Source organism: Anser cygnoides, chromosome 1, assembly GCF_040182565.1.
Source record: "Anser cygnoides isolate HZ-2024a breed goose chromosome 1, Taihu_goose_T2T_genome, whole genome shotgun sequence".
NCBI lineage: Eukaryota > Metazoa > Chordata > Aves > Anseriformes > Anatidae > Anser > Anser cygnoides.
The window spans coordinates 187,161,142-187,183,314 of NC_089873.1; the positions used below are offsets into that span (position 1 = coordinate 187,161,142).

At 37.4% G+C, this 22,173-nt stretch overlaps 1 protein-coding gene across 10 annotated transcripts in view; it reads right to left on the reverse strand.

Annotated features, from left to right (window-relative positions):
• Positions 1 to 7,256: 7,256 nt before the first annotated feature.
• Positions 7,257 to 22,173, reverse strand: part of NBEA (neurobeachin) — a 521,005-nt gene continuing 506,088 nt past the window's right edge. For all 10 annotated transcript variants that reach the window (XM_048081219.2, XM_066989702.1, XM_048081215.2 and 7 more), the window contains 4 exons: positions 15,572 to 15,673; positions 11,749 to 11,945; positions 10,878 to 11,029; positions 7,257 to 9,048 (listed from right to left, as the gene is read on the reverse strand). In XM_048081219.2, coding sequence (XP_047937176.2) covers positions 8,958 to 9,048; positions 10,878 to 11,029; positions 11,749 to 11,945; positions 15,572 to 15,673 — 542 coding nt within the window. In that variant the 3' untranslated portion in view covers positions 7,257 to 8,957. The remainder of the gene's footprint in view (positions 9,049 to 10,877; positions 11,030 to 11,748; positions 11,946 to 15,571; positions 15,674 to 22,173) is intronic.

Consider the following 22,173-nt stretch of genomic DNA (forward strand, 5'->3'; position numbering starts at 1 on the left):
TGCAAAAAGCTTTGCCAATATATTAAAAGGAAAAATGAACTGAATTATGATAGGCTTGTCATCCTTAAACAATCCCTTCAAAAATAATAGAACATAATAAACAAGGAATTTACAAATGAATTAAAATACTGAGCTTGTTTTCTATTCACAATAATTTGTGAAAATAGGCAGACTTGACATGCTTTTGATGAGATTACAAATGTGCTGAAAGGAATAACAACTTTTTTTTTTTTTTTTTTTTTTTATGAAAGGCCTACCTATGAAAAATACTGCATAATATTTTGATCAAGAAATTACATCATATTCATGTCATAGTATCTAAAAATGGATACGTTTCCAGCATCCAAAATGTAACTATTTCTACTGGAATCTTGATGAAACTTTTTCCATTAGAAATCACCTTTCAAAGGCTAAAAGCAATGGAGGATATAGCAGGAGAACACTCTGCTTACCTGGCATTTGCTCAAGGCAGAATCCCAATTTACATCTGTCAAAAATGGATTTGTTTCTGATTCCATAATTTTCTCATTGATTTGGGATTTCAGAGGTGTTCTTCTGAAAAAGCCTTTCAGCAGGTCTTCTTTACAGTTATGGTAATGTTTGCTTATATTTTCCCTGTTCTGTCAGTCTCTTATTCTTTGAAACATGCATAGTTTGTATTTGAGGGCGAATTTTATGGAAAATAGAGAAAGATTTTTAGCAAAGGGCTGTGGAAAAAAAGCATTATTAAGGAGAAGGAAGAATTCTGCTGAAAAAATACTTAAAAGAATGACAACAAACTTTGACGTTTGTAATGAAAAATAGTCTTCAAGAAGGACTAGAGGCTATATACACTTATATGTAGATCCACAAGAAATGCCTTGAAATGGACATTTCTAGAAATTGCAGTCCACTATATGAGCTTCTAAAGGCCAGATACAGAGAGATATTAAACTGTGAAAACTGGGTTTGAGTGTAATTGAAGTAGCAGCAATATAAATAAAAGTGTTCTACTCTTCAAACTCTTATTTGTTAATGTCTATGTCTGTTAATCTAGAAAGGTTCCTATGCACATCCCTAGCCTATTCAAGGATGGTTAGTGGAAACCCCATATTCTTTCTATGTTTTCATCTTATGAAAAATGAACTTGGGCTTGGATTTCCAGTTTCTACCTACAACCAGGTCCTGCCATATCCACAGACTTATATATCCACTGTTCCCTTTTTCTTCCTTGGTACCATCTAACATTATGATGTAATGGTTTCTTTCTTTATTTGTCTGTTTTTGTTTGTTTGTTTTCTGGAAAGTTCCCTAAGTAGCAAAAAGACTGATCTAAAATTAAGCTGACCTGCACACATGTATGAAGGCACTCACGTGCTGTGAATGCACCTGGAAGGTGCAGAGGCTTCTTCCTTCCGTAAGGTACACACACATGGTGACAAAGGGAATCACAGAAATTCTGAAAACAGGGAGGGATTTGGGAGAGGGATTGAGCACTAGATTGAAAAAGTCTCTGCAGGCAGATCATCTCAAGGAATGAAGGCAAGCAAACTTTTTTTTTTTTTTCTTTCAAGTTTTTGTCCTTATGTGCATTTGAAACCTGTCCTTTCACCGTTCCTTCAATTAATGGATTGCACTTTGCAGAAAAACATAACCCTTGGTCTCTGTAGTGGTGTATGTGTTGCCTCATCACATCCATCATGGACTGACATGGAAATCAGAAGGTATTCCTGACTAGGGTATTGGCCAGGTCATCCATCAAAGGAGAAAGATCAGCACCCCTTGTGATGCTAATCCCAGCCTGCATGAAATGACGTGTATGTGAGTACACTATCTGTAGCCAGCTCCTGCATAGGATCCGTGTTCAGCGTGTTCAGCCTTACACTCAGAACCGCATGCATACCCCTTCTGCGTGACCTAGCACTGCTAGGCAGGGCCTCACAAAGGGCTTTTTTGCCCTTTGTAAGTCTCTCAATGGTAAGAAGTTATCTTGTGGGAGATAAGCTTGCTAGCCAGACACCTACTATAGCACTTATGAATGCCAGGTGGGAAGGATTCAGCTGGGATTTAAAACTCCAGACATAAAATAATGGATTGATGTTTATTACTCTTGATAGTATGCCTAGAGATATGTCCCTATGACCTAATCAACAACTTGTATTCTTACAATCTTCTTTCCTAAAAGAGGTAGCAATAGGCCAAAAATCTTTCAAAACAAGACGAAAAAAAAAAAAAAAACACACCCAAAAAACAGTAAAACCAAAAAAACACCAAAGCCAAGCCAAATCAAACCAACAACAAAAAAAACAACACCCTCCATCCCCACCCCCCAAAACAAACAAACAAACAAAAAAACCTTTGGAGCTATTAGATTGCCAAAATATGAAGGAACCACCACTTATTAATGTGTTCATGGTTGGATGTGTGTTGTCAGTCCTTTCACGGTAGAGATGTGAGCAAGTCATGGAAGTTAACATCTTTCAAGTTAAGAGATATGAAAAAATCTTTGTATCGAATCAAAAGGATTATGGGTGTTCACAGCACCAAGCCCCAATATCCAAACAAGTTTGCTTTCATCCTGAATACATCTGCTTTACTTTCTGATCCATTTCCTCCTGAGTATAGCTGGGATCATATCTGCTTACTGTCTGACAAACTCCTAAGTTTTGACAGGGATTCCTACAGAGAAATAAAAAAGGGAAATCAGTTTGTATCAGAGGTTCAATGGTCATGGCAAGTGCTGGTAAAAACTCACTTGTCTTAGGGGCTGACTGCCACAGAGGTAGGAATTATGATGAGGATTCTCTAAAGAATCACAAAGGTGATGAAATGTAGAGCAGCAGCAAAGCTGTCTTCCATACTTTCAAGACCTCTGCCTAGATGCTAGAACACGAGGTGCCAGTTCAACCATAGATAAATGCAGATGCTTCTGAAGTAAGTGTGGTGTCTGAAGTTAAGTAGGAACAAACAATATTGTTGAGGGAAATTCAAATATTGATGAAGAAGGTATGACTAGATAAAGGTTTGTGCCAAACCTGTTAGGAGTCCAACCTGGTGTACACAGTGGTCTGCATCCTAAGAAGTTACTGATCCCCAAATCCCATCTGTCACAATGTGTAGTATGGCTGATAGGCTGATGAGCATGGAGCCCGAGGGACAAATTCTAGCAACAACTGTGCTAACAACTTGAGCAATGAGAGTTGTAGGTTTGGGCACTGCATGGTATTCATCTGCAGGGTGTAACTGACATGCTTTTAACCTATAACTCTCTAAACAACACCCTGCAGTGTGCATGGGGTAGGATGGGTTAAAGGCTGCTCCCAGGGAGTCTGGTGGCATGGCTAAAGCCTGTGTCATGCCACTTGCCTTCAGGTCGGAGAAGGGCCCTGACCTGTGTTATTTGCTAGGAGAATAATGCTCCCACGTGACCTATGGTTCTGCTCAAAAAGTCAGTTGAAAGATAGGAACCGTAGTGAATCCCTTTTTATTTCAGGTTTTACTACCTGCAGCTCACACTGGGACAGCAAGGAACTTGGGAAATAGATTTGTATGGGCCTCCTGGAGCCTCACACATGCACTTTTTGCTGAGTCTGCTTCAATTCTCCCTGGCAGTTAGGGACAGTAAGGGAATGTGGTAGGTATCAGTGAGGTTCTTCCATGGTTGCAGGAGGCAGAAAACCCAACCTACAGACAAGACATCTTCATGGCAAGTTCCATCAAGGGGGACAGAAGGGTCAGTGGAGGAAAAGAAGCAGGAGTGGGCATTGCAAGAGAGAATCTGGGGACAATCTGTTCAGGCGTCTTTGGGAGAAACAACCCTGGTATTTTGTGACTGAAGAGGAAAGCTATCCCTCCCTCTCTGACTTTCCTCCAAACCCCTGGTCCCTGCCCAGAGTCCTGCTGTCTTCCTCCTGAAACAGTATCTTTTTGCTGAAACAAACAGTTTCTTTTTGTATTAGTGCTATTAATTGAAACGATGTGCATGCAGGGACACTGGCTACCAGGCACTATTTTATTTCCTGTTTGATAGCTCTGCACAAAGTAATGTATCTGAACAGCCATGGGCACTGGATTTATACGCATAGCTGTACAGCTGGATTGAAAGGCCACTTTCAATTGTTCCACTGCCTTTTCCAGCAATTGCTAGTTCTGCTATACAGTGAGGGAGACTATGTGCATCATTCTTAATGGCTTAAATTTGCACAAATATGACACTAGGATTAGGTTTGCCAAACGGCTTGTTCATTGCAGCATCCTGCCAAGACTGAATCTATTCAAAACATAAACAGACATGAAACTTTAAAGTCAAATCCACTGGTGCTGCTAGCTTTTAGCTGTTTGTAGTCTTCTGGCACTGGAGAAGATTTTCTTTCCTGACTGTCTAGTTTTGTATGTAAGAGCTTATTCTCTGCTCCGTGTTAGGAACCATAGGCTGAAGATATCTTGGTACTGTGGCACTCTTAAGACACACAGAGCCCTTATGCCAGGCTTTTAATGAACAACAACAAAAAAAAATACTCCAGGCTCTGAATTTTATGCACAGGTACCCATGTTAGTTAGCTAAGTCCTTATTTGTGCTAGTGGGGTGGAACAGAGAGAGGACGTACTTCTGGCTAACAATGAAGAGCCACTGTGCTGGTTAGGCCTGATGTCACCACGGAGGGATCCAGAAACTGAGTCAGCTGTTTGGCAGATTTTCATCTAAGTAAATCCCTCTGTAAACTAATTATATGACCACAGCTTATAAAGTTTACAAGAAAGATCTTGAAACTTAACTGTGGTTGTTGAAAAACTAATCACAGGAGTTAGAAAGTCTATAAACTGTACTGTACTGCATAGATGTAATAAATTTCCAATCCTTTTTTCCTTATTTAAGTAAAAGATTCTCTTTTAATGTGTTGATTTTTAGTGTTTGTAAGTAACAGAAGAAAAAAAAAAAAAGCCTAAATAAAACCAGTCCACAATTAAACCACTGCAAAATATGAGCAAAAACTCCAGCTAGACATCTCCAAATAAAATATTTATAGGTACTAGATGTCTTGTATCAGGAGGTGGTTCTCTTGCTGTTATCAGAAGTCAGCCCCTCGCTCCCTGTGTCTGCTCCAAATGCTTTTATCCCTGGCAGCACGAGGCTTGCTTCAAACATCCTGCTTGCTTGTCAGCAGGGTTGATACACTATATTATAACAAGCATTCACCACATCAGTTGTTCCCAGGCAGTGTTTTTAGCTTTACAAGCACAGCCTGTGAGATTCTCTATCAACATAATCATTATTTATCTGAAGCTCTTCCAGTAAATTGAGCCTAACTAGTCTTTCCTTGGGGTAAAATGAAGCAGCCTTTCTTTTATCATTGCTCATGTAGAGAAAGCAGTACCCTCCTCAACAGTGGTAAAATCTGGACAAGGAAAAAGCCTTACAGCTGCTGTATCATGCTCCTGGTACAACATTAGCTTATAGTCCCATTCTTAGCCTATGACAGACTGGCAGAAGCACAGCCAATAATTGTATGTTATTTACAGTGCAGATATATTTTAGTTGCACAATTGTATGTTTAATGGCGTCTGCATTAGCTGAGAGATTGGCCTCATTTTGCCATTTTCGTCAGAGCTGCTTCATGTTCCACAGGCAGCTCTCAGAGACTCCCTGGAATCAGTAACTCTCATTTCTATACAGGAAAAAGATGTCAGTCTAGCTTTACTATGTGAAAGAGATGGGACAGTTGATACTTCGGAAAAGTCTTGTGACATAAACTGGAGATCTGCACATAATAGGGACCTTGAGCCTACATTAAGGAGCCTTGAGTCCTGGTTTTAGCTGGGATAGAGTTAATTTTCTTCACAGGGGCTGGTATGTGCCGTGGTTTGGATTTAGGGTGAGAATAATGCTGATAACACACCAATGTTTTTAGTTATTGCAGAGCAGTGTTCACACAGAGTTAAGGACTGATTTGCTTCTTGCGCTGCCCTGCAGAGGGACCTGGACAGGGTGGGTTGATGGGCAGAGGCCAACGGGATGGGGTTCAACATGGCTAAGTGCTGGGTCCTGCACTTTGGCCACAACAACACCATGAAATGCTACAGGCTTGGGGGAGAGTGGCTCGAAAGTTGTGCAGAGTAAAAGGATCTGGGGGTGTTGGTCGATGCTCACCTGAACATGAGCCGGCAGTATGCCCAGGTGGCCAAGAAGGCCAACGTCATCCTGGCTTGGATCAGGAATAGTGCAGCCAGCAGGAGCGTGGAGGTGATCGTCCCTCTGTACTCAGCATTGGTGAGGCCGCTTCTCGAGTACTGTGTTCAGTTCTGGGCCCCTCACTACAGGAAGGACATTGAGGCCCTGGAGCATGTCCAGAGAAGGACTACAAAGCTGGTGAAGGGCCTGGGACACAAGTCCTGTAAGAAGTAGCTGAGGGCACTGAGGTTGTTTAGTCTGGAGAAGAGGCTCAGGGGAGACCTTTTGCTCTCTACAGCTACCTGAAAGGAGGTTGTGGGGAGCTGGGGGTCAGCCCCTTCTCACAGGTAACTATCAATAGCACTAGAGGGAATGGCCTCAAGTTGCTCTAGGGGAGGTTTAGGTTGGAAATGAGGAGACATTTCTTTTCAGAAAGAGCAGTCAGGCATTGGGACGGGTTGCCCAGGGAGGTGGTGGAGTCACCGTCCCTGGGGGTGTTCAAGGAAAGGTTGGACCTGGTGCTAAGGGACGTGGTTTAGTGGGGTGATAGTAGGGTTGGACTGGATGATCTCACAGGTCTCTTCCAACCTTAATGATTCTACGATTCTATGACCTGACATTATGTAGCTATCTATCTACAGTTACTTACTATAACTTTGTACGGACCTCAGTATTTTCAGAAGGTGATTTATCCCACCTGTTTTGTTCTGCTGTGCAGGGAGTGTAGATACCTAACTTTCAATGCCTAAAACAAGAAGAAATTAATTCTGTCTTATCAGATATTGAGAGATACCCAAAATGGCTATCAACAGATCTTTGCTTTCTGTGAGGTTTATTATACAAGTTTATTGCCTGTTCACAAGGATTCTTCTGCTGATCAAAGTATCTTCAGTAGTTTCTCTTCATGTACTGGCAATCAAACGAGTTGCAAAACACACTCTGTAACCTCTCTTTTATTTCTTGACACCCCAGGAAATACAACCACCCAGCATACATAATTTTCGGCATATACATTGCCTGTAAGAGAGGATTTCTTAAAATAATTGCTTGCTTCTAATGATAATGCGAACTATTTGATGAAAAGTTCATTGAAATGAAAAACTATCACTGAATTCTTTGCATATTTTATTTTTCTTTTTGATTTCCAACTCACACACATCTGGCATATTTTACATCTTTGCAATAAAACATGGTTACAATAGCTTAAGGAATTTATATATCCAAAATATTTCACCATGATCTCAAGATGAAATGAACTTGTCTTCCAGATGTTCAATAGTCTCCCAATTCTAAGCTACGAACTCAAGATATTGCTTACAGACTGGTGATGAATAACTTAATCATTACACTGATCCCCATGATTTTCGAATCTTATAAATACAAACAACAATGAAGAGGGAAATTCAGTGCTAAACTTACTAATACAAGGTGGAGAACAAATAAGTAATCACATCAATAAATAATGATATGTTTCTGGTGCAAAGTGCCAATACAAAGAATCCATTATCTTTTTAAATAAATGACTGCAAATGAGTGTAAATTCTGAGAAAATTACATTCCTGTTACATGCCTCATAGCCCTACCGACACAATATGTACATCTATGACAATACAGTCACCAAATATACAAAGAAGAAACATGAATTAAAGTGTATATACCCCTGGGTGTGTAATTTGATCAGTACAATGTGCAGAAAATTATTCTGATAATTATCATTACAGTATTGTAAAACATGAAGTGCCTTAGTCTGAGTGGCTTCAGGTGAGATTTTCAGAAGAACCCAAAAGAATAACTTCAGTCACCTCCACAATGAAGCTAAGGCTGTTGAATAAACCGAGCTGCTCAGAGGTAAAATAAGGGAAAAAAATTATTTGAGGCTCTCTGGCCCAGTGGTTTGTATGCCAAATGCTAATAATCCAGAAGTATAGCACTTTGTCTGTATTGGGAATCATTAAGCATTACAAAGCATTAAACTGAACTTACCCTCTTTGCTCCCTTTCTATCTAGTCTTTGAATTTAAAAGGGAGGAATTTAATTTCTATTGTATAAAGTATAAATATGGCAAATGATGGCTTTTTATCCAAATGCTTTATGAGCAGAACTCCACTTAAAAGGGGTAAAGTTTAGATTCAAAAAGTGAAAAACGTGTTGGTGAAAATGTCAAAATTACTGTTTGCACCCAAATTCAACCCTTTAACACAAGCTGTACCCTTAGGCAGATCTCCAGTTTGATTTGTGTGAATGCACCTGTTCCTTCAAGACATCAGGTTTAAAGTACATGCAAGTTGTAACTCCACAATAAAATTAAGAAACAGTTTTGTTCTTTATACAAGGTTTTACTTTTACAAAAGTATCCCTTTAAAGTTAAGATGTGCATCTGATGTACAAAGTATCAAACGTATTTTTTTTTAATCTCAGCTTGAAAAGAGGCTGGAGATGGGATGCATGTTAGGTTCATAGCCTAAACATTGAAACAACTGGACACAAGGTTCCTCAGAATTTGCAAAAGTCTCTTGTGGCGCATCCTACTACCTTTTCTCAATAAACAAAGATATATGAAATAATTACCAAAACATCTCCTAATTCATATAATTTACATGATACAAGCTTGCTTTTCAGCAGCTGGTGTTCAGTTGTGAAAAAACACACAAAGTAAAATGGTTGCTGACTACAATGTACAGCTATTGCTGGGTGTAATGGAATGTACAACGGAGGTCAATGCAGACGTGGTTTTCCACCAGAGACTACACCTTTCATTGCAGCACTTGTGCTCTCAGCTTTACCTGGGCTTTCAGTTCTTCATTCTGCTTCAGTATCTGTTCTGATGTTCATAATGCCACCGGTTAAAATCTATATTAAAAGCTACGATGCTGCCAGAAGCCATGCCAGTAATCAGAGTTCTGAAAAAGATAGGAAAGACGTTTGTGTTAATCCTCTATTACCTAATTATGTCTTGCATAAACAGTAAAAAAGCTAAAAGAATGAGTCTCTTTAGCAAGGCTGTATGAAAGTTAAGCTCATGGGTGTGCTCAGTTTGCCATGGAGATGGTAAATTTAGATATCTACATATGAAACCAATTCTCATATTCTCATTATGGTCAACCATAATGAACAGAGCTCTGTTCATTTACCTTTGCAGAGATAAAAGCACAGGACCATTTGAGATGTTGTTTGTCTTGCCTTGTCTCTAGCTGCCCCTCTTGGAAGGGAGTGGGTGGGTGGGACCTTCACTAGGTCCTCTGTCATATGTGCCACCCCTTGTGTGTACCTCTGACCTCCAAAGTATCTCAAACAGTACTAAGTGGCTATGGGGAGGTAACCAAATTAGGGCCCTAATCAATACCCTCAAAATAGCCTGAGACCAACTCTCTACAGGTCACTGAGCATGTACTTTAAGGTGTACTAAATTGTCCTTTTTGACTTCACAGCCTGTAGTGAGTAAATCTCCTCTGATTATTATGGGAGCTTATTATCATAGCTTTCTGTAAGCTGATCACACCCTGGTACTCCTAAAAAGCTTCATATGGAAATTTACCCCTATATTTATGTTCTGGTGGCAATGGTTGAGGTGATTTTCCAGTTATCATCTACACTCCAATTCTGGTAGCTGAATTCTAAAATTGGATTAGATATCTATCTCCACTTCTATCAAACCATATAAAATCCATTCTCTGCTTAATTAAGGGACCAAAGCTAAGCAGGTACTTAAAGCACTTCACACAGCTGGGGCTTCCCAACCTAATATTACAATCAGGGATAGAGAAAATGGGCTACCAGAAAATTTTCACAGTATAAATAAATATCTTAGAACACAGCACAGTATTGTATGAAAACTGGCAAATACTGCATAAACTGGCAAAGCTCCAGAAGCAAATAGGCCTGTTCCAGTAATTTAGTTTTGATTAGACTGTTTGAGACAAAAATATTTTTTCTCATTATTTACTCATATATGAATAAATTAGGTGCATATTTAATTTATAGGTGCTTTTATTGCTTTAAAAAATGGATACATAGCATAGAAACGCTGAAAAGTGTAAGAAAAAACTTTAGTGAATGTTGTATGATTTTTCTATCATCCTGTGAGTTCTGTGCAGAATTTTGTATATTAAATGAGAAATACAAGACTCATGCATGATGTAAACAGTGAATGCACTCATAGTCCTGCATAAATGCAACATATAGGTTTATATTATAATCACATTACAATAGTAGTCCTAGTGACGGGTTTCACATATGCACACTTACACTGCATTCTAGTGCCACAGAAATCACTGTACATATCTAGGTTTGTACCCTGCATCTCCATTGCTCAGAGAAAGTCAAAAGGAAAGGACTGTACCCATTCCTGGTGGATAGATCCACTGATAATACTGCACATTATAGTTTAGTGCAAACCCCAAGAAGCTCTCAAGCTCTACATTGCTGAAAATCAGAAGTGAGACATAAATTTTGGATCTTTTTTGAAAAGCATTTATTAATAGGTACTACTGCAGTCTGATACAGTCTGGCTGTTTGCATGCTCTTAGGTTAATGTAATTTTACTGGTATTTTGTTAGCTGATTCTCTAGCTTACTGACTTGTGATATAAGACCTCACCTTAAAGTTAAGCATGTGCATTGTGAGACTCAAGGATCAGACATCATGCTGATTAAAACAAATCAACCGGATAACGACCTGGGCAGTGGTTCTTTTTTTGCTATTTACATACAAATATTAATGACAAACTCACCTCTGATCATGAGACAGATCCATCGCTCTTATCCCAGCATCACAGCCAGGGTAGATATATAGCTGCTTGAAGTCACAGGCCTGCCATACTTCTACCACACCATTGTCTCCCCCTGTCACCAGGTTCTGCCCATCACTGCTCAGGAGAATGGCCTTCAGAAGAATAAGACAAAACCCATGTATGCAGTCAGCTTTTATGGAAAATGATCGGTGCTACTAAGATTTAATCAACTTATGAGCATTTTTTGTCTTCTGTTCACTTTAAATTTGAAGAAAAAGACTTCCACTCTTCTTTCTCCCAAATAAAAGCAATAAACCAAAAAATTTTGGATCTCTAAATTTTAAATAAAAAACTATGTGGTTTTTAATATGATATATAACCAAAAAACTCTTCCAGTGTATACACCAAGACTTAAGTTGAGGACATAACATTTCTTTGTCCTACAATACTCAGTGCCATCACTAACACCTAAAGCACAGCAGCAATCTGCATTTCTAATGCTGCTTCAAGTGCTCTTGACAGAGCAGAGCCCTGAAGGCATGAATTCCTGTCTTGGCTAATAAATGAAGAATGGACTCATTTCAGAGTATTTTGTTTTAAAGATCTATTTCCCACTGAAATTTGATTTCAAACAAAAGTTCCATGTATTGTATGGGACCATAAACAATTTGTTCTTATTTACTCTGAAAAAGCTCAAGTGCAGTTTTGCATTTGGAGATGGAGATGAGAGGATTTGTGTTTGAATATAACTTAACTGGGAGGTGGCAACTTAACATATACGATTTCCTTTAAAATACACTGCAGATAAATTCAATTTGTTTTAATAAATAAAGGCAAGACTCAACAAATACTTGTTTGCATTTAGATTTACCCTGGTTGAATCATTGATCTCCATCTGAGCTAAGAGTTTGCCATTAATGCTGAAATTGCTGAACCGTCCTCGTTCATAGTAGATGATGCAGTGACCTTCACTGGATACTGAAATTAAGCGAGGATACAAGCAGTTTTCTGTTCCTTCCAGGGCTCTCAGCAAATCTCCGGTAATTGTGTGTACCAGACAAGGACCTTCTGCATATGAAAACATAATATATCATGCTTTTGCTGTTTATACAAACTATATACTCCGTGCACAGAGGCAACGCATAATACACATTTATATCATATTAGTCCTGCATAGATATGAGAAGAGGCAATTCCAGCCTAAAGAATTTAAAATAGACAACAGAAAAGACAATGCAAGAGCTAGCAGATGAAAAAATAGATAAAACATGCCTAATAGTGGTAGTTCATTATTTCCTTAAACTGGTAGTAGTTATCATTGATCTACCTCTAAAATATATTTTCCTTTTCCCAAGCATTCAGAGGCCTTGGTCTTAGTGCTTTCCTCCAAGAACATGAACTCTCCTTAGCCTGCCCATTCACATTAAACAGATGGGGCCCTATCAGTGACTACGAGCAACTCCCAGAGGGCATGTAATCATATCACTGCATATTTCTCCTATAGTCAACGGCAGTTCCTATAGGTTCTCTCCCCCAGTGAATGTATTACATGCATAGATTTCAGACCTGAATTGCTTTAACAATGGGTGTCATCTGACAGCCAACAGAGTAACTATGATATCGGGACTGTAAGACCACACTACAACTGCATTTACTCCAGAGAGATTTTAATATGAGATTTTAATGCCCAATTATCATTATTATTATTACTGATGAAAGAAAAACACAGCTATGAAATCTATGAGGTGCGTTTTAAGATGCAACACTATGATATTTCCATTTCAAGATCTATGGGAATGCTCTTTTGAAAATGAGATCTGTAATCCTACTGAGAAAAACGGTCTGTTCTCTGGTACATGTAAAAAGTCATGGTAAACACTAAATATTTTCTTTTATGAATCACAGGATACTCCTGGACAGCGTAATAATCTCTTCCTTGTACAATTGGCTTATGACCCTGAAAATAAATTCATACTGGCAGACTCAGCCACCTCACATTAAGCCATTCTAGCTTCTCTGAAGATCACATTGCAGCTGGGTTTGGCCAGGTAGAACAAATCACAGCATCAGTGCACTTGTCTGTGAGCTCTTCAGTGCACATTCTCATTTGTGTTTGCAACAAGCTTTATGTAGAGAGACTCCAAGTCTGACTGGGTTTTCAGGATACAACTGCAATGGAATTGATTTATTTTATCATGTTGAATTTTAGCTTTGGAAATACTGAAATGCCAGTGATGCCTCTACCTTTAAAATAATTACCATGTTAGATTTTCAAAAATAAAAATGTAATATCTTCATGTTTAAGTGCACTAACAAAACTGCCACTACCTTGGCTCAGCTGATTGGTCATGGGCACTAAAAGGCACAAAGAAATCCTCAAATTTAGGATTCTGGGATAAAGACCGGAATCTATTGAGCAACCACTCTTTCTATGTTTTTATTGGGTAAGAACATGCAAACATTGACCTGAGGCACAGGATTTTCTGAGAGGAGTCCTATTTGTGCTGTCTCCCTGCCTCAGTGCAGGTTGTCTGGATGGCTGTGGGTGTGATGAAGTGGCACAGGGAGGGAAAAAAGGCTTTATATATTTATATACGGGATAGAGCTTGTAAAGGAGGAACATGAGAAGAGTAACTCAGGGGACAGGATCTGACAGAGTAGGTCTTCATCTCCCTGGATCCATTACAAATACCTTCTGGATTTGACATAAAAATCTTTGGTCCCCTTGCAGCCTTTACCTTTAAAATATGTTACTAAAGCATCATATACTTAATGAAGCAGAAGGTAACTGAGTACACATCCAGCTATTTTGATAAGAGGAAATTTACAAGATAGTTGAAAAGGGTACTTTGGCAGTAAAATCATATAAGGCTGCCTAAGAAGATAAAGAAATAGCAGTGCTGCAAAACAAAACTGGGTTCATAGTCACCATGTACTTTTTTCATAAGTGTCCTGACTTCACCTACCACTGCTATGTAGTAAGCCATTATGAAAGTTAATGACCCATTTGCATTGCCTGTTAAAAATGCCTTTACTAAAAGTTTCATACTCAGCTTTGAAAATAAAAGTGGAGTTCTGAGTCAGTATAAAAGATGATAACCTAGGAGCTTAGCTGTCAGCAAAAGGGGGCAGTACAAATATCATGTCCTTCTTACTCTCAGAAGCAGCAACCTTTCTAAAAAGGAATGTAAGGACATTCAGTGGGATTTACGGAGCTTCTCTCCTATGAAGAGAGTCTGAGAGAATTGGGGTTGTTCAGCCTGGAGAAGAGAAGGCACTGGGGAGACCTTAGAGCAGCCTTCCAGTACTTAAAGAAGGCCTACAGGAAAGCTGGTGAGGGACTCTGTCGAGGGGTGTAGTGATAGAACAAGGGGGAGTAGCTTTAAACTAAAAGAGGGTAGGTTTGGATTAGACATTAAGAAGAAACTTTTTAAACAGAGGGTGGTGAGGCCCTGGAACAGGTTGCCCACAGAAGCTGTGGATGCCCCATCCCTGGAAGTGTTCAAGGCCAGGTTGGATGGGGCTTTGGGCAAGCTGGTCTGGTAGGATGTGGGAACTAGATGGTCTTTAAGGTCCTTGCAACCTAAACTTTTCTATGATTCTATGATTCTGTGATTCTAGGATTCTATAAATAAAATATAAAATAGATATCACTGTAAACTGAGAAAGCAAGTGGCTGGATAAGGATATAGGAGTGGAGTGAAAATGAAGTAGGAAGAGATATAAGGAAGAAAAACATTAAGGAATGGTAAGGTTAGTGTAAAAAAAAAAAAAGGAAATAAGGAGAAGAGATAACATAGCTCAAAGGATAGTAAGAGCTATACTCTAGAGAAGAGGGAGCCAAAGAAGAAAGAATGACAGGAAAAGACATGAAGTTTGCCAAATTAAGAAAAGAACCTAAATGAGAGAGAGAACTGGGGGAAGAAAAGTGGATGTGCAATTAAAGGGAAAAGACAAAGTTGGGCAGAACAAGTGAGAAATAGAATAAGGAAAGATTAAGAAAACACTCATTTATGTGAGTGTTTTATTTACATGGGTGATCAGAGTTCTAGAGGAGACTGCTGCAGGTTTATAAAGGTAATTTGAAAATTTATATTAGTAACTGTTGGGTACTCTGGATTCTATAAATAAATAATGAGCCGTGTGTGAACAGATGGCTCAAAAATTTTAATGCAAGTAGTGTAATAACAAACCTGCAAACTCCTGATTATTTGGAAACCTATCCGCTAAAAAATCTGCTGTGTGAAATGCTGGTCTATGGATTCCAAAACAAGGAAATTGTCTCTGCTTCCCTTGCCAAGGAGACTGAAGTCAGTCGCACAAACTGCCCTTTAATTAAGATCAGTTTGGACACTTTAGAGCTGGCCTTACCCTAAATCCAGGTCTCTATCACGAATTTTCTTCAAAATAAGATAGTTAGTTACAAATTATTATATAATTCTTCCAAATCTGTGGATAGTAGTAGTGGTGCTTGGAAAGCGCAATCAACTTAATTTGTGTCTAAGCATCTGAAGTCCAGATAGACAGTAATAATGCTCAGAGGAAGCAGCTGCAGATTCCCCCAGAATTACAGAAAATCTTGGTAGAAGAGACTTCGGAAAATTAAAGTATATCTTTCTTGAAGGAAGACCAAAAAGTGCCATTAAGAAAGGCTCTAAAAATATTATGTCTTAAATCATAAAAGTATTTCTGACCTTTAGCACCACTGATGACAAGTCCCAGTTCTGCACAGACTGACACACAGACAACTTCATGGTCATGACCAGTCAAAACAGCCCGAGGAGCTGGATAATCACCTGTTAAAAAAATAAAATAAAATAAAAAGGAAACAACAGACAAATGCAAAACTTTTTTTTTTTTTTTTAACAACAAAAGAACTGTGCTCTGATTTGCATTAAATCAGTAAGCATCAAAGGAAAGTACAGTCTGTTTAAATATCTCATACCTAGGTTTTTGAACAAAATACATTCAGATATCATAAAGTTTCACATATGCAGCTTCCCAATCCATTAAGTTATACACTAACATAAAGCAAACTCCTTTGTTTAGAAATGATGGAGTCCATGATGTTTGCAATACGTGAATGACAAAAAATACATGGCTGTTTTATGATCTAAAAATACCGAAATTTTAAATTTCACATACGGAACACAACCTGTGGTGGTGTTAAACACATCTGTAATGTAAATATCTGATACTGAACATGTATATCTGTAGCCTTCTTCTAGGAACCTAAAGAGTAGGATAAGTTGAGGATTTTCTTATGTTAATGTTTGTAATTTCTTTCATGAAGCTGTAGGGGGGAAGAGAGGAGGAACAGCACTGTACTAGAAAGATACAGCTGTTGCCTAGACATTATTGATTCAGAGTCACATTGAATGATTATAGATAAAAAATATAATTAAAGATGGTTATGGATATACATCATTTCATACATATCACTATAGGTGCGTATGCTAATTTTATCACATTTAATTTTACTAAAGAGTAGGGTAGACTATTCTCAAAACATTTATTTTATACATACAGGAGAAAAAATATTTTATTGTGGATTCAAATAGGTGGGCATTTATGGAGCATTTATGTGACAAATAGCAATATTTCTGTTGTTTCCAATAATAACAGATGCTGACATCTTAACAGTGAAATTCCTGTATGCAGTAAGGAAGTGCTCAGTATTTGATATCGCTTTGCCAGGCAAAGAAAAGTTATGTAGTAACAGAAAATTTGTGACCTGCTAGATAACAGAGATTTCATATGGTTATATTTTCTTCGTACACAGGAAATACAGAAAATTGGAAAATACCAAAAGACCGGCACTCTGCCAGTATAGTTCAGAAATGATCTGGGAAACTACAGATGAATTACCATAACATTAACCCCCCACAAAATAAAAAACCAAGTAATCTAGAGTTCAGTCAACAAAGAATTGAACACCAAAATCTCATTAATGCCAGTCTCCATGCTGTACTGGAATGGGAGTCTTGTCAAGCAAGCTTCTTATCTGCTTTGGACAGGATGACAGGTATAGTTGATAAAGATGGCTATTTTAGAATGGCCTCCATGTATTTTTTTTCTAAGACATTTGACTTAGTAGTACAAGATTTTGATTTAAACTTGTTTTATGTGGAACTGCCTGAGGACAGGAGGGATGGTACAGCAGTGACTTCACTGACAGATCTTAATATTTTTTGTCCATAAGACGGTATCTACTAGGAGCTAGGTATTAGGATACTGGATATTGGGGTATTGCACTGGGAGGCAGGAATTAATTCTTGGCCAAATACTAGCCAGTAACTTTACAGAATAATATAAAATCTTTTCTGGTAAGATATAATAATATACAGCTAATACAAGGATTCATGGGCAACTGCATAATGAAGAGAGAAAGCTATTATTATAGCATTCTCTGCATTGTCTTGTTAAATAATAACATGGCCAAATGAATTTTAATTATTTTATTTATTTTTAATGCAGTTAGGTGGAAGGTTGCCACTGCTGGACAAACACAAGCTCTGCTCACTCGAGACATTATTTTGGTTTGGAAAGCACTGAGACAGAGATGGACTTAAGAAGTTAGAATGCAAAACTGCCTCAACATTAGCTTTCAATACAATGCCCTAAAATAGCTAATACGAATTAGGAATTATCTTACTACTTTAGACTAGAAAGAAAATTGTACCCACATTTTCAGAAATGAGCTCAAATAAAGGTCACACAACTGATATAGAGAGTAGGATAGAAGGTTGCACAGAGTTTAAGGTGTTTTCTCTCTTCACTGCACAGGCAGCAGAGCAGTGACTTGGCTGCCATAGCCAGGGAGTTAAAGGCGTAAAAGATGTCCAATAGCTCAGAAATTTATCTTACAGCTAATGGCACAACAGGGTCCAGTGGGTGAATGGCTGCACATATTTCAACCCTGCCATAAAATGCAGTTTCCTACCTGCAAAAACAGTTAAACACTAAAACAAATTATCAAGGGAGCTACTGCAGTATCTAAACAATAGTGCAAGGGTTTCTGAAAGATATACTTTAGGAATGGGTCTTGAGTAGAATTTTGTGGGTCACTGAATTTAGTCTTTTTTATTGCAGACACTCACACTATATAAACCTGTTAATAAATTAATGAAACAGCTAGCTGGCTATGTGACTTGGAAGGATATTCCAGAACTTTCCTACTGTGAAGGACAGAAATATTCTGATTGTCAGTGTGAATCTATTCTTGCCTACCTTATATCTCTTTGTTCTTATGTCAGCACTGTCCTTTAGCTTCAGGTCTTCCCTCTCGCTTATGTTTTCTCCACTCATTCTTATAGAAGAAACTAGCCATCCTAGCCCTTCCTTTTGACTTTATTAAACAAACCAAACTCTTATAACTTCTTTGAAGTGACAGGCTTGCCTCTTTTTAGTCATTGTGGTAACCCACTTATGCTCCTGTAGCGCTCTGAGTTTTTTCTTAACATGTGGGTAGCCAGAACTGTATATAATAGTTCTCGAAATTTTACAATGAATCTACAGTATTTCTTGACTAATCCTAAACACTTCTGCTATCAAAATTTTAATTAATAGTTCTATGTGTTTTACTATCACTTTCTGAAGCAGTTGAGAACTACCAAACATGGATTTACAGACTTCATTTTTGTACCTAATAATACAAGATAGGTCAATCTACTTGGTCTTATCATTGCTTTGTACAGACACTTCAACAATTTTCCTGTCTCTAATGAAAACAGCTACCTCACTAAATCCTAGTTTCCCAATCTTTAATTTACCTCATAAGAAAAAAAATCTTTCTGATCTGGAAATAGAAAATGTAAATTGATCTAAGTTTTACTGGTATTGAAGGACGGATTTTAGAAGAAACAGAGAAAGACATTAGGTATATCTGATCAAAGATAGCTATATTTTGCAGCTTAGATTCTTACAATTTCCGAATCAGTGCTGCTGTTCAGAATCCTCTGTCTCCTTCTAAGGTATTCTTTTCTCCAATGGCCTAATAGAAAAGTATATGTATATATATATATACACATATATACATATATATATATACAGCTATCTTTAGAATTTTCCCACTCTTTTCTTTTTTCTTCTATATGTCTTCCAGGAAAGAAAAGGAATTATGCTCAAGTTTTCCTTGGCCTAAATTCTGTTTACAGAAATGCACACAGTAGTGCCACCAGTCTGCCAGTAACAGTGAATGATATTAGTTGATTGTTAGAGACTTTCAAGCAGAAAAGGAAATACTATTTTTAGAAGAACATTTTCCTCACCGTTTCCTAGGAAAATACTATAAAATCATGGAACTGTAGAATGGCAGAATCTGAAAAATTAGCACGTTAATTGACATTTTACCTTACAAACGGAAATACTTACAAGAAAAAACTGCCCTTATCTAAAGTCGTGGTTTTCAGTAAATGCAAATTAATAATAGCAGAAAATCATTATTAGAAGTAATAGTCAGGCACTAATTGAAACTAGGATTTTTCCCTTTAGAGCTCAAAGAAAAAATATTCAATGACTCTTTCTGTAGGAAAAGCTGTGGCATGGGGGAGAGGGCCTCAATCACATTACATTTTATTGCTAAGGACAGAAGATGTAACTCCAAGAATCATTCAAAATCTAGCAAAATATTCTGTCACTGTCACATCATATCTGATTGATGCAGCCAGAGGTCAGAGGATGTAGCTCTGAGGGAACTGCAGGTGAAAACATCCTACCTATGAACTGAAATAACATCACTGTAAATCCCCTGTAATTTCCCCAATGGAGCAGCTCTGAACCAAATTACTAGATGGCAGAAGGAAAAAACATATCTGTGATGTATTTCTAAACAAGAAAATTCTTCTACAAAGTCCAAAACAAAATACTTTTAAATCTTTCCTTCTCTCTGAAAAACACGTTTAATACCATTGTAAGGTATTACAATGTAACAGTGCTTTCACAAGGTAAGAAAAAAAAGAAAAAGAAAAAAAGAAAAAGAAAAAGAAAAAGAAAAAGAAAAAGAAAAAGAAAAAGAAAAAGAAAAAGAAAAAGAAAAAGAAAAAGAAAAAGAAAAAGAAAAAGAAAAAGAAAAAGAAAAAGAAAAAGAAAAAGAAAAAGAAAAAGAAAAAGAAAAAGAAAAAGAAAAGGAAAAAGAAAAAGAAAAAGAAAAAGAAAAAGAAAAAGAAAAAGAAAAAGAAAAAGAAAAGGAAAAAGAAAAAGAAAAAGAAAAAGAAAAGGAAAAAGAAAAAGAAAAAGAAAAAGAAAAAGAAAAAGAAAAAGAAAAAGAAAAAGAAAAAGAAAAAGAAAAAGAAAAAGAAAAAGAAAAAGAAAAAGAAAAAGAAAAAGAAAAAGAAAAAGAAAAAGAAAAAGAAAAAGAAAAAGAAAAAGAAAAAGAAAAAGAAAAAGAAAAAGAAAAAGAAAAAGAAAAAGAAAAAGAAAAAGAAAAAGAAAAAGAAAAAGAAAAAGAAAAAGAAAAAGAAAAAGAAAAAGAAAAAGAAAAAGAAAAAGAAAAAAGAAAAAGAACGGACAGTGTCATCATTTTTTTCATATTGTACATTTCCAGGAATTATGTACTGTTTGCAATGGGAACACATATGAGGGGCTTCTACTTAAAGAAATATGAGACCACAAGGTAAATTCCAGCTTCCATTTGATCTCTGACTTTCACGGAAGAAAGTACAAGGTTATAACTGAATTATTTGTTGAAAATAAAATCCTTATGATACAAAGTTTTTTTTTTTTTCTGTTAACACTTTTGAGGGGATACTCTTCAGAAAACAAAATCTTAGAAAATACTATGACTTTCATGGAAGTGTGCAATAATGTAATACTTGAATTTTTACTGTCAGAAAAAAAACATGCACGGGATTTGGTGAAAAGATAAGGCTACATCCAATAAATAAGACTTCAAAATATGAAATAGTCAACAAAAATGTCCGCAACGTGAGGGAGTGATATTTTTTAAAGAAAGTTTGCTTAGAGAAAAATATTCATATATTCAAAATATTCTTACCTCTGGCAGCATTGGTTTATTTGCTGAGGAATGTCAGTAGCATTTTATATACCTAATAATAACAATTGACCAAGCTGAGTGGACTTTTAGGTATCTTGCAGCTATCCTGACCCCAAATGGAAAGGTACAGTGGATGAGAGAAGAGTAAGGTTTTGCAAATTCACAATTTCTTCCACTAAATAGGTTCAAGATCTTTGGCAAGTCACTAAACTGCCCTGTGCTATACTGCTCCCATGGGGTATGTTGCAAAACATGGGCACAGACACCTGTTGATAAAATGCTAAATATAACTGCATTAGTTCAGGTGTATTATTGGCTTACTTGCCTTTGTGTAGCAGTCTTAGGAGAGATGTCTTTGGCTAGCAGAGTAGGGACAGTGCCAGTACAAATTAGGCACTATTTTTCAAAGAGCTTCTACTCTGGCAAAATTGTGCCAAGATACTGTATTTTAAAAATTAGCACGTAAATTGCACAGACAAGTGTTGCAATAACTCTTTAAATATGCAAAGCAGATTGCATATGTGCTAATATGCTTGAGCAGGACCTTTAGACAGCCATCCAGCCCACTTGGTACAAAAGACACTGATGGCTATTTTTAAACTGCTGCCCTGTCAAGGTTAAACTAGTCCATGTTACAGGGTATATATGTGGAGGGATATAAAATAATACATTGAATATTCAGAGTTTGAAATAAATACTCTTTCAAGATACAAGCTCACAAAATCATCAGCATTCACAATGTTAAATTGTTATAACCGTGTTACGTCTAAAATGAACAAAAAAACAGTATTCTTTGTGATAGATTAAAAAAAAAAATAGTGCAAGCTAACTTGACAAAGATCCTTAATTGGAACACTTACCCTCCCTTTCACATATACACAAATACATTTCCTGGGAGAGGACGAATAGTTAGCACCTCTGAGGATTATGTTATAATTCTGTGCAAACCAAGCTTTCGGTTGAGAGAGAGTATTTTACTATGGTCAGCACAGCTCTAGATAGAAAAAGGAGGGTTAACTCTCACACCTCTTGTGACCATCCTCTCAGAAGCTACAATAGGTAATGAGAAATGTCAAGTCCTAAGATCAATGAAATTTCAGGCTCTAGGGACACAACAGGAATAGCATTGATCCTTTTAAAGAACACCAGTCAGAGGGTGAACGTAATATATTGCACAGAGAGGCTCAAGAGGATAAGCGGCCAAGTCCAACATACTTACCTGACAAAAAATTCAATCAACTTTTAGCACAAGCTGCCTACCCTCCTTCTTTTCTTTCATGCAGAAGTCTGATTCCAATTAAA